Source organism: Pelecanus crispus, chromosome 13, assembly GCF_030463565.1.
Source record: "Pelecanus crispus isolate bPelCri1 chromosome 13, bPelCri1.pri, whole genome shotgun sequence".
In the NCBI taxonomy this organism is placed as follows: Eukaryota; Metazoa; Chordata; class Aves; order Pelecaniformes; family Pelecanidae; genus Pelecanus; species Pelecanus crispus.
The window spans coordinates 15,984,667-15,997,376 of record NC_134655.1 but is presented as its reverse complement, the minus strand read 5'-3'; the positions used below and the strand labels follow the sequence as shown (position 1 = coordinate 15,997,376).

Genomic DNA, 12,710 nt, shown 5'->3' with positions numbered 1-12,710 from the left:
CATACATTCATCTCTGTTCAGTCCTCTCATCCTCTCTGCCATGAAACCAGTTTCCAGATCCCCAGAAGATGAGATGTGGAGGTCATCCACACCCCCAGCCATTTGTATTAAATGACTTCTCTCTTCCTTGGCGCTGTGTGTGTGTCTCTTCCTTCAGCACAGTCTTGGATCGTAACCTACTTAAGAGTGCTTTCCATAAACACCTTACAAGAAGTCTCAAGCGCATTGCTAAGACAGCAGAGACCACTTCTATTTTGTCAGCATATCTCTGGTCACATCTTCATTTTCCATTTTCATGTGTGGTTAATTAACACTTAAACTTGCTCTTGTGGGAGCTTCTCTGGTGCTTTAGACGGACCCACCATGTGGTCGGCACGAGTACGTGGTGCTGGAGCTAATGCTCCTCAGACCGGCTGTGTGGAAATGGTTTCAATGAATGTTTTGAAGCCGGGCCAGAGAGTGAATCAAACATGAATGACCATGAGTCACTTTGGAAAATAGCCCTGTTGAGGGCTCAGAAGGTGACATGCCTGCTGCAGATAGCTCTGCTTGCATGCCCAGTGGTTGCGCATTGGCTTCAAGAGTCCTCCTGGCTTGTCCTCAGCTGCGGGGCTGTAGCTGCCACCTCCTTCAGGTGTGGGGAACAGCTAGCGTGATGGGTGCTGAGTGTAAATGAACCCAGGTATCTGTCATGTAAATGCTGTGTTGCAGGAGTTGAATGTAAGATAAAGGAGCCAGTCTCTCTGCCGGAGAGCCCTGCTGGGCAATTGTCCAGGAAAAGCCTAGCTGCAGCGCTGCCAAGGAGGAGGGCATGCTCCCGGCGGGTTTGGTGCAGGGCTAGCAGCAAGCATCCCATCTTGGCTGCTTTTTCCCTGAGAAATCCTGGCATTGTCATCTTCAGTGTGCATTTGCACAGGGCTTGGATAATGCAGCCTTGCATTACGCCTTTTGGCTTGGTGGCCTTTTAGTCCTTTCCCTAATCTTGAATGCTTCATGCCCCCTTGGGGTGCCTGTCCTTGCATCCCAGGGAGGGGTTCCACAATACCAGGCAGCTTTCTCTGGGTATATTGCAGTGCATATAATGTTTTGCAGAGGGGGGGACTGGCCGTGACCCCTGGAGTGGCAGGTACACCCAAGGAGGTGAGCCAAACCCCTTCATCTGCTCCCCAGACACCGGCGAGCTCTGACTGGACAGCTGACCCCATTGCCTCCCCTCTGCACAGCTCTGTTCCCACCCACACTGGGGTAAATGCGTGGGGTTTTTTGCTTTAGTGACCAAGGGCTAATTTTCTTCTCCTTTCCCCTTTTTCCCTTGTAAAGGTGAACCCCACGCCGCAGGGTACGCGAGCACTGCTGAAGATGATGTACTGCCCGTACTGCCGAGGTCTGGTATCGGTGAAGCCCTGTTACAACTACTGCTTTAACGTCATGAGAGGCTGCTTGGCCAACCAAGGGGACTTGGACACAGAGTGGAATATCTTTATGGGTAAGGCAATATGGGTTAAAACTGCATGTGAGTATATACTGATACTGTGTCCCCCACCTAAATGGCTTTTGTGAGTGGCTGTGCTGAGATATAGTAGGTTTTTAGGTGTCTTGTGATGGGTATTGTTTCCTTCAACGTCTTTGTTTTTTGCAGTTCATGTTAATTTCTAAATAAATGGGACTTTAGTTGTGCCAGTGACCTCTGTTGCAGCAAGCTTTAGGAGGATGGAGCTGCCATGCACTTGTAGGCTTGGAGTGTCTCTTCTTGCTGGAGCAAGCGTGTGTGCAAGCTGTTTTTTCCGTATTACTCCTTATACATTGGTGTCACCATACAGCTGTCCTTCCTGAAGCCACTTTTCTTGCTTGGCAGTCTGGGAGTCTCCCTGCCAGCCAGGGTGAGCTTTGGGAAAAGCTATGGGCCTGTATTTTACATTAAAAAAATTGAATGGGACATGTGTATGAATCTGTTTTTAAACAGTTCATTTGGCGCTTGGCCACCATCCTTTTGAAATGTTGATAGGCCTTATGTGACGCTGTGTGAGTGCTTTTGCCATCCTCTTCCTCCTGTTTGTCATTTCTCTTCCGTGCTTGTAGATGGTATTATTCGATATATGAAATTTAGACTGAAACGTTAAATTCTACCTTGGGTCAAAGCTCAGCAGAACTGGCGATGCATCACGTATTGGGAGCACAGGCAATAGATAATGTTAAATGTTTTCATTTGTGCTCCTTTTCCAGGAGGTTTGATTTATCTGTGAACGAGCATCCTTTGGGAGCAGTCGCTTCACTCCAGTTAATGTGTGATGAAGTGCACATGTAAAGTATCTGCCGCTACTGACAAGGCTGTGGTGCTCTTCCCATCCCACTTGTGGGAAAAAAAAAAGACTGTTAGAAAGAAAAGATTTTCCTTCCGTTAAGCTGCGAGATAAAAAAAGGGAAATTGCTGATAATTGGCGTTTCAGGCTAGATTTAAATCTTAGAATCTGTTTTCCCGTGTTTTGTGCACTGGCTTTTCACTTTGCTGCCCGTGCCAACTGGATGTGTGTAGGGTATTATTTTCAGAAGGCATTTTTTTGCCTGTGTATTCCATATAGGGAGTTAAATGTGGCACTAAATTGGGTTTCCAAGTCATTCTCTGGGAGGCTGACACACCTCCCCCCCCATTCCTTCCAGCCGTCTTTCTCATGAGAATATTAAGTATTTCAGCTACAATTGTTGCTGAAATAGCTCAAAGCCAGGAGACTTGCAAACATCTAGTCCAAGTAGAAAAGAGGAATCCCATGAAAGGGAAGGGCATAATGCCAGAAAACAGACAAAAGCACAAGCAGCTAATTGCTGTAGGTGGTATGCAGCTAAAAACGAACCTCGCTGGAAGCCAGCGAGCCCTGTCACACGAGACTGATCAGGGTCTGCGTACAATAATTAAGATTATTAAACAAGACAAAATAAATAAATGCAATTCCAGGTTGGAAGCAAAGCTTTCTTCTTACAGTGCTTCCTCGCCAAGGGGCTTCTTGCCCACTCATTACTTAAGTATGGTATTTAGCTTCGTTACATTTATTGGCAGTATTTGCTTGATTCTTGCACTCTGGGTTGTTTCTTGCAGTGGAGTACGGATACTGAAAACTTAAGCTGTGCTTTCTTTAGACAGTTTAATAACTGAACAGGTGTTGGCTATGTTCCAGATTTTGGTTTCTATCTCAATTTGCCATTTGAAGCAAATTAAATTGAATAGATCTGGTGTTTGGGGCAGGGCATATGTCACAAATATCCTCTCTGTGTGTGTGCATTTAAAAGGTTAAATAAATAAATAAATAGTGACCCCCCCCCAATCCACCCCAAACCACCCCACAACAACAACAAAAAAAACCCCAAAACAAAAACAAAACCTGCATGGGCTCAATGCTGTTTTGCATTGCAGGTTTAAGTACTAAGTTACTGGAATGATTTATTACGTGTCAAAACCAGATTTTGAACCTAGTGAAATAATTTAAAGATAGTTAAATGGGAGAACTTGCAACAAATGCTGCATGTGTTATATGGGTGCATGTGTGTATAAAATGTGCATGCGCATGTGTTAGTGGGTCTATATGTGAGTCATGTACGTAAAGCTTTTCCAAACTGAGATGTAAGTTTGTAGGTTCTTTGAGACAAGAAGACTTCATACGTCTTTACTTCTGCAAAGTACCATTTAAAATTGTGGTGTATGAAATAATGACTGAATTGTACTTTTTTTCTCCCATTTAACTATCTTTAAATTATTTCCCCCTCTGTTCCTGACACAATTGTACACCAATTAGACAGGGGTATACTTTGTTTCAAACAAGCTATTGGGGGCGGGGCGGTGTTGGAGCTTTCCTGAATGAACAGTTTAATCTCCAGTGCCTTTTCATGATTCCCCCCTACCCCCAAAGGTTCACTCTGCTCAAAGATGTTGAATTCAGGCTCCATATACATATCTGGAGTACTACTTTGTGTGCAAAGAATTTTTTTCCCCTTAAAAAAAAAAAAAAAAAAAAGATTGTTGTTAATGAATGGTCAAGGTCTTCCCCCCTCCTTCCCTTCCCTTTTAAAGCAGATCTTGGGGTTAAGACTGAAAACTGCCTTTTGTTCTTCAAGTCAGACAGTGAGGCTGAAGATGTGGGTTTCTGATTATTGGTGGCACAATGCGAAAGAATTGTTAAGGATTGTCTCAATGCCAGTAACAAGGACAAATGTATGCAGGAGGAAGAAGGTCTTTAAGGGATGGTGCTATATGGTGTGGGTTGGGTGTCCCATCACCCCCCGCCCTATCCACTTCTGTCTCCCCGTCACAGGGAGGAGAGGCAGTCTTTGTCACGCTGTGTGTTTGTAATAAATGGTCAGGGTACATTTCTCATTCTGCCGGACTTGTTTTTTTGTGAAGCAGATCTGAGCCACCTCCTTGTGGCTTATAAATATCAAATATTTTGCACCAGAGCTGGGGCAAAATAAATGATACTTATAATCAACTCCTCTCTCCCAATAATGGAAAACCTTTTTGGGAGACGAGTTGCACCGAAGCTTCATTTCTGGTTTTAGTGCAGCGTGCCTCCCCTCGATGTGCGAGCGTTACCTTGATCCCCAGCCAACCCTATTAATGTCAGACGTGGCTGCCAGAGGGAATCGCTGCTCGCCACGACTGCTGGTGGGGACACCAGCCAGCTCCTGGTGGGAGGTAAAAGTTTGCAGGATGCTCCCAAAATCAAAACTGTGGATGAGGTAGAGCACCCCACCGCCCTCCCCCCCCCTTTTTTTTTCCCTTTTTAATGAAAGTTTATTTCATTTAGTGCTCCTTGCCAGTATCAGTCCCAGCTCCTGAAGAGCTCCAGTTGAATATATTCTCCAAGGGCAATTATTACTTTCCTTATCTTTTCTCGCCAGCTTTGGCAGCTCTGCTGGAGGCCGAATGCATTTTCTCTATCGGCAGTCAAAGCGGAGGCTGCATTCCTGGGCTGTGATACATGTAACGCCATGGCACCCCCGCTAACAAAGGACCCAATTCGCTCTACATTCCCATGGTCTTGTGGATGGCCTGCCCGACTCAAAGTTTACAAAGACGCCAAACAGCCAGAAGAATTGGGGTTTATGTTTCCTTTCAGTCTTTCACAAACACTTTATTGATCTGCGGCCTTTCCTGGCCACTCAGAGAATTAAGTAGTTACAAAATGGAATGATTTGGGATTTGTATTTTTTTTTTTAAACCTAGACATTTTGTGTGTTTTATTATCTGTCTATTCATAATATTTTTATTTGAAATGAGCGGCTTCCTGCAAACTGTGCCGCGATGTTCTTTATGCGCGTGAAAAACCCCAAAAGCTTTGACAATGATGAACACATTTAAGTTGTGCTCCACTTGTTTACAAAAGTCTCCATTTGGTAGCACATCAAAAGCATTTTTCTCCCCTCCGGCACAATGGTATATTCATGCTAGCAGTCATTACTCAGAGATTTGAAGCATCACTTTATTGGAGCCCACCACAATACAGTCTAAGACTCTTTGTTTCATTTGTTATTACCTTCTTTTTTTTCTTCTTCTTCTTTTTTTTTTTTTTTTTAAAATGCATTTAGTTCAGACCTGTTTGTAATCCCTGACGGCTAAATTCCAGCCATGCCCTGCAACAGCTCCATCATTGATGCTGGTGGTGTGTGCCTGCGGGGCACGGGGCTTTCCTGGGGGCTTCAGCTCCTCCCGGGGTTCACTCCCTGAACACCGGCACCTTGGCGGAGCTGCGTGAGTCCCGGCTGATGTGGTTTTTAGGATGAGTTGATCGACTAACACCCAGCAAATCTTTGGAATACTGAGTTGCCTCTAAAAAGTGGATTTACAGGCTAGGAAGACGTTTGCAATTCATGTAGGGGGTTGGTGCTGGATTTTTTTTTTTTATTAGTAGTATTATTATGGTTATTTAAATACACAAATAGGTTAATTGTACGTTTATCATCAGTTTGTGGTTTTTTTAGTGTAGTTTCACATGACTTGGGCACTAAGGCAGAGCTATTAGTAAATTGTTCAGTACGTGGAATATCTTTAACTTTATAGCTTTAACAGGTAGCTGGAGCCCGCAGAAGTTTTCCGCTTGTTGAAAGTACCTTCTGCACTTCGGGGGAGGATGAATGTCACGAGAAAAACTTTTCAAGAGAAATTAATAGCCTGACTGTGAAACACCCATTTCTCCTTAATGGAAGGGAACAGGCGTATCCTCGGGAGCGGGGAGGAGCTCCTCAGAAGAGCGTTTCCTTGGGGCCGGAGGGGCTGTTGTGCCCTGGCCTCCCATGTCACACAGGCTAGGAAAAAATGAAGAATTAAATGCAACTGGAAAATTATGAGTTTGTGGTGGAGTGTCGCAAAGGGATGCAGGAGAGGAGATCAGCAAACAGGGTGCTCCAGGGTTGAGGCACTGGGGTGAAAACAGATGTTAAATAAAGGTTGTGATGGGCAAGAAGAGATGAGTGCTTAGCACAAGGCGTGTACCTGGAGGCATCTTCTAGGGGAGAACCAGAGAGAGGGCTGAAATGCAATGCAGGGTGAAAGCTTTAATGCCAATAATAATTTCCCAGAGGAAGTAATGGAATTTTGGTAGCTGCTGTGTTTAATGGTGTATTTGAGGATGTGCATGTCAGCACAGGAGGAGTGGCCCAGTGTTGGCTGAGGGACTCTTCCACCTCCACTTGCACAGAGATGTGCCAAATATATCATTAGTGCACAACGTTTACCCTGGTCTCTTGCAGTCTCCCTCGTGCAAATTGTCCGTGCAGTGCCAGAAGGTGTAATCCCTTGGCTTTCCCAGGCACGGCAAGCTTCTAGCTTTCCGTAAGGGAGAGACGGTAGTGATGGTCATCTTGGGCCCCTTCACGTTGGTGTCTTGCGTTCAGGACCATCATGAGGAAGCTGGTGGCTTTCTCTCTCCCGGCTTTGAAACCAGTCTTGAAAAACAAATGACACAAGGAAACCTTTAATAAACGAGCATGGAGAGGAGGGTGTTAGTAATGCTTTTTCTAATGGGAGGAGCTGATTACAGGCTGCCTTTTGGCAGGCTGCGATGGCTTTCCCTCATTTAACGCGGCTTTTGATGTATACGAGCCCATGGCTTGGTGCTGGCAGCCTGTAAGTGCCTGGTGAAGTTGTAGGCCCTGGGAACGGAGCAGAATGTTTCCTGCAGATGTGTGCTGGACAGAAGCAACATTGCAGTGGTTAATGTCTGTGCACTCAATCTGTTATCCTTGTTATCTGCTATCCTTGAAGCTCCTCCATTAAAAGCTTTCGTTTCTCTCTCCGTGTTAGATTCGATGCTGCTGGTAGCAGAAAGGCTGGAGGGTCCCTTCAACATCGAGTCAGTCATGGACCCCATTGATGTGAAAATTTCGGATGCGATCATGAACATGCAGGAGAACAGCATGCAAGTGTCTCAGAAGGTAAATGGGCCAAGAGGACACTTGGGCTTTATTTATCCAATGTGTTTTATTTCCCTATTCTTGTTTATATGTTTTTTTCTTTAATGTCCTTTCAAGTACATATAAAGCTGATGTGTTATTTTGGGCAGGGGCTGGGCTGGAGCCTGGAGAAGGGAAGCTCTTGTTGACCTCTCATTTCATAATACCCTTTCCTTCTCTCATGTAGGTTTTCCAGGGATGTGGCCAGCCAAAAACGCTTGCCCAGGGCCGGACTGCTCGCTCTGTCTCTGAAAGTGGTTTCAGCGCTCGTTTTAGACCCTACAACCCGGAGGAGCGGCCGACTACAGCCGCCGGCACAAGTTTGGACCGACTGGTGAGTGCCTGGTCCTGCCGGTGCTGTGCAGGAGCTTTGCATACACGTACCACAGCGTATAATTTTCCATTTGTAATTTATAGGGTTTCTTAATATTCCTTGGCTGTCTTAAACTCTCCGAGGGGTGTAATCTGCCCATGGCTCTAGCCATGAATTACCTCAACGCCTGTATGTCAGAAAAGTGCCTGTTTTAAAGGCTTGGCTTATGAGTAATATGTGTTTGAGGAGTGGTGTTTAATTTTGTATTAAAAAAGTAAATCAACCATCAAAACATGCAACCTGAAGATCTGGCCTATACACGTCTGTTGTGATAAAAAATACCTTTACAGCTTTACTTTTAATGAGTGTTTGGTATTCTGGATTATGTCCTGTGTTTCTTTTTTTCTTTTATTTAATAGGTTACTGATGTGAAAGAGAAGCTGAAGCAAGCCAAAAAATTTTGGTCATCTCTCCCTGGCAACATTTGCAATGATGAAAAGATGTCTGTAGGCACTGTCAATGAGAACGAGTGCTGGAACGGGAGCGCCAAGAGCAGGTTTGGCGATGTTGCTGCCGCCCCGGTTAACTCTCTCCCTCCCCTCTCGCCCCAGCCTTTCCCAGCATGCCGGCTCCTCTCCCTGAGCCCTCTGCTCTTACGGGACTGACGCCAGCTTCCCCAGAGACAGGCTGCTGCTGTTACTCCCTTTTTTTCTAGATGGGAGAGCTTGAATGCAAAGCTAAAGGGTTGTCCAACCTCTGCCTGGTGGTTTGTTTGAAAGGAGAGACCTGAGTCTATATATCTAGGTAACAGCATCTCGCCTTGGAGCTAAAACCTCTTACCAGTTGCTCACAGGTCTGGGGAGGTGATTTGTACAAAATCCTGTAGCTTGGCTGAAGAGCAGAGTTGCTCATGTTGTCCACCAGCGCTGCTGCCCCAGTGCCCCCAGTTGGTGGTTCTACCAGGAGCTATTGCTGGGTTCCTTGTTGAGTAGGGGCAAGGGAGATGGGTGCCGGAGACAGGTCCATTTCTCCACTCCTGAGGTCAGTGGCACGAGGGGGCCAGTGGTTTTCATGCGCGCTTTTTATAGAAAAATAGTTACAAAAGTTGTTTTTGTTTGTTTTTGTTTTTTCTTCTAAGGAAGAAATTACCAACACATGAATAAGCCAAAGGTTTTCTGTCATATGGTTTATGTAACTGCTTAACTTTTATTTTGGAAATAAAATTTCTTTTTTTCTGTTTTCTTGCTGAGGAAATAGGCAAAATCCAAGATGTTCCATTAAATAAAAAATAGTCATCCAGGGCTTTCCCACAGTTTTTAAAGTAATAGCAGTTTTTGTCCTTGATATTTTTGGGGCACAGGGCAGAGCCTTACCGCATAAATTTTGCACTGTTTCATGATGCCTGAAACTGCCTCGCTTGGCCAGGACAATGGTTTGGGTCTCTGCAACAAGAAATGGCTCTGCCCTCCTGAGGTCTTGTTTATCAGCAGCTTGTACAGGGCTTTTCACGGCAGATTTCCCCAGTGTGTGAGGTCTGGCATCAGTAAGGAGTGGAGATGGAGACTTGGCAGCACTGGGCAAGGAGACAGAGGCGAGTGTCTGGGGGAGGCTGGACCTCGCCTACTGCCATCCTATGTGGGTTGTGCAAGATATTTTGCTTTGCTGTTACTCTTCTCTGTGGCTCCAATAAGCTAAAAGTTCAGTAGTCTTCCACACTTTGGTCTCTTTCTGACCTCTTTGCAACATATAATATTGAGCACAAATCATAACAACAACAATAATAATAAACCCTCCCAAATATAGGACAGGGTTTGAGCATGCCCTTCAGACGTATGATTATATCTCACTGCCTGGTCTCTGGGATCAGTAGATTGTGCCAAAGGCCTTTCTCTCTCTTGTGATACTGATGTTGGCATCGTAACTAAGAAAAAGTAATGTTTTCTTCTGTTACACAACGAATTTTCTTGCAAGTCAACTAATTGGAGGAGGACAAAAACGTGTCATATGCCTGCTCTATAAGATGATACTCCAAATACCTGTTTCAGGAGATGTATTCTTTTGGGTTTTGTTGCTCAGTCTCTCGTCTAAACCAAGAGGCTGTAGGTGTGTTCAGACCTGAGCAGGCACACCTCCTCAGGCTGAGCAGCTCAGCTCTTCTCTGCTTCAACGCGTAGGGTTATGTTATCTCATCTTCAACACCACAGATGTTTCTCCCGCTGGGGTTATTAGGGAAATTGCATCTCATGTCTGCGTGGTGAGAAGTACACATTTAATACCCCAGCTTGATGGTTAAGGTGCATTATACACAGCCAGAATGGCATTCTTGCCTCCAACAGTTACTCTACGTTTCTCTGGGATAACTATGGCCCCAAAGGTTGTTTTCCCAAAAGTGTCATCTAACTGGGCATCAAGGCATCTTGGCAGCTTGTTTTGCTCTGTTGCCTGCAGTGAGGTGATTTATGCCATTGTAAGCCATTATTATTACAAATCCCGGATCTTCCTTCTCTTTTCAAGCTGGGGACAAAATTGTCTTTCCCCTGCCTTTGTGGCACAGCTTATATGAAAACAGTGTTTAATTTCACATGCTGCTCAGGTTGCAGGAAGGGAAGATGGGGTAAGAAGCCAGAGAAGGGCTCCGTGAGGGTTAGCACATGGGAAGATCACATTGGGCTCAGGATATCGCCCAAGCTGGAAATGGGGGTGGCATTGCCGAGTTCCCACACTCTTGCCCTTTGGCACGGGGCCCCACCCAGCTGCAGCTCCAGTACCAGCAGGAATGGTTTCTTTTCAGGTATGACTTTGCGGTGACTGGAAATGGCTTAGCAAGTCAAGTGAATAACCCGGAGGTAGAAGTCGATATTACCAAGCCAGACATGGTGATTCGCCGGCAAATCATGGCTCTGCGGGTGATGACCAACAAGCTGAAGAATGCGTACAGTGGAAACGATGTCGACTTCATTGACATAAGTATGTTTGCTGTTCTTTGCTTTTTCTTTTTCCCTTTTTAATTGGATTTCATGCTAACACAGGGTAGCTGGTTAAGCTTCAGCTATGGGTGTGTTAGTTAAAGAGGGTGGGAACTGGCATCTCTTGCAGGCTGTGTGAGGAGGGTCATTCCCATAGAATCATAGAACAGTTTGGGTTGGAAGGGACCTTTAAAGGTCATCTAATCCAACCCCCCTGCAATGAGCAGGGACATCTTCAACTAGATCAGGTTGCTCAGAGCCCTGTCCAATCTGACCTTGAATGTTTCCAGGGATGGAACATCTACTACCTCTCTGGGCAGCCTGTTCCAGTGTTTCACCACCCTCATTGTAAAAAATTTCTTCCTTATATCTAGTCTAAATCTACCCTCTTTTAAAACTATTACCCCTTGTCCTAACGCAACAGGCCCTACTAAAAAGTCTGTCCCCATCTTTCTTATAAGTCCCCTTTAGGTATTGAAAGGACGCATTAAGGTCTCTGTGGAGCCTTCTCTTCTCCAGGCTGAACAACCCCAACCCTCTCAGCCTTTCCTCATAGGAGAGGTGTTCCACCCCTCTGATCATTTTTGTGGCCCTCCTCTGGACCCGCTCCAACAGGTCCATGTCTTTCCTGTGCTGAGGGCTCCAGAGCTAGACGCAGGGCTCCAGATGGGGTCTCACCAGAGCAGAGGAGAGGGGCAGAATCACCTCCCTCAACCTGCTGGCCATGCTGCTTTTGATGCAGCCCAGGATTCGGTTGGCTTTCTGGGCTGCGAGTGCACATTGCTGTCTCACGTCCAGCTTTTCAGCCACCAGTACTGATGGGTGTGACGAACGGCACGCAGAAGTCGCATTAACCAGAGGGTCCACACTTACATCTCATAAATGTCGAAACATGCATGCGCTTGCCTTTTTTCCCCCCCTGCTGCCTTCTGCAAGAGAAGCATCACGCTGCAGGCGGCAGAGGAGGACAGCGTGTGTTTGTCTCCCGCAGGTGAGGAGAGCAGCGGGGAGGAGAGCGGCAGCGGCTGTGAGCTCCAGCAGTGCTCCCCGGAGTTTGAGTTCAATGCCACCGAAGTCACTGGGAACTCCAACAAGAGTGATAAGAACGTGAACACTTCTGCCGCTACCAGGAGCGGTTTATCACAAGCAGCCTTGCTCCTTAGCATTTTGTTCTTGGCCATGCAAAGACAATGGAGATAATTGTGCAGCATAGGGTGGGGGGGAAAGACTTTTATTATCAAAGTTAGAAGGCACCTGCTTTCACTTTTATACCATCTAGGGACTTTGCTTTTTAAGTTAATGGACAACAGTGTACAGTTTTTACTATGTTGCCACTGGTTTTAAGATACTGATTTTTTTTTTTTTTTTCCCCTGCTATTCTGGGAATAACAGGAACGGGGACTACCAGTCTGTCCCGTTCACCAAGAGTCCATGTTAGAGGTGGATAACAAAAATGTATATACAAGCCTGTAGTTAGCTCTGCATTTGTGTCTTTATCACCTTTTTTTTTTTTTTAATTTTATTTTACCATATTTCTTATGAAAACAAAAAAACCCCAGGGTCTTCTCTTGGCCTGTAACAAGTATGTGTTTCTGAAATGAGAAATATCTGTACAGAAGCAGGTTTTATTTATCATGTTATCTTATGGGGAAAAAAATAATTGCCCAACGAGCAGAAAACGTGTTTCATGTAGTTAACTTCCCATTTATCCACATTATGTTAGTTGCCTTATCTGGAAAGAAGTGGAAGTAATTTGTCTTTATTATGCGGTAAAACAGAAGGTGAAGGCAGAGCTGGTCAGCGTGCCAAGTGCCCTGTTTGCATAGGGCGTTAATGCCAGGAGCAGGTTGTACTTTCTTTACAGGAGGTTTGGTTAAATTGGAAGAGACTACAGAGAATTCCAGTTCCGCAGACGCTAAGAAGAGTTGTCATTTGTTCCCCGGGATCCTTGCAATTAGCTGTAACTCCTGTAGGTCAGTTCCCAACGTGCATCC

The 12,710-nt window shown here is 45.5% G+C and overlaps 1 protein-coding gene across 1 annotated transcript in view; it reads left to right on the top strand.

The window, feature by feature from the left end:
- GPC4 (glypican 4) overlaps window positions 1-11,916 on the top strand; it is a 67,813-nt gene extending 55,897 nt beyond the window's left edge. The window contains 6 exon segments of the mRNA XM_075720645.1: window positions 1,321-1,486; window positions 7,289-7,419; window positions 7,625-7,771; window positions 8,170-8,306; window positions 10,542-10,717; window positions 11,708-11,916. Of these exon segments, the coding sequence (XP_075576760.1) occupies window positions 1,321-1,486; window positions 7,289-7,419; window positions 7,625-7,771; window positions 8,170-8,306; window positions 10,542-10,717; window positions 11,708-11,916 (966 nt within the window).
- The last annotated feature ends 794 nt before the right edge of the window (window positions 11,917-12,710 follow it).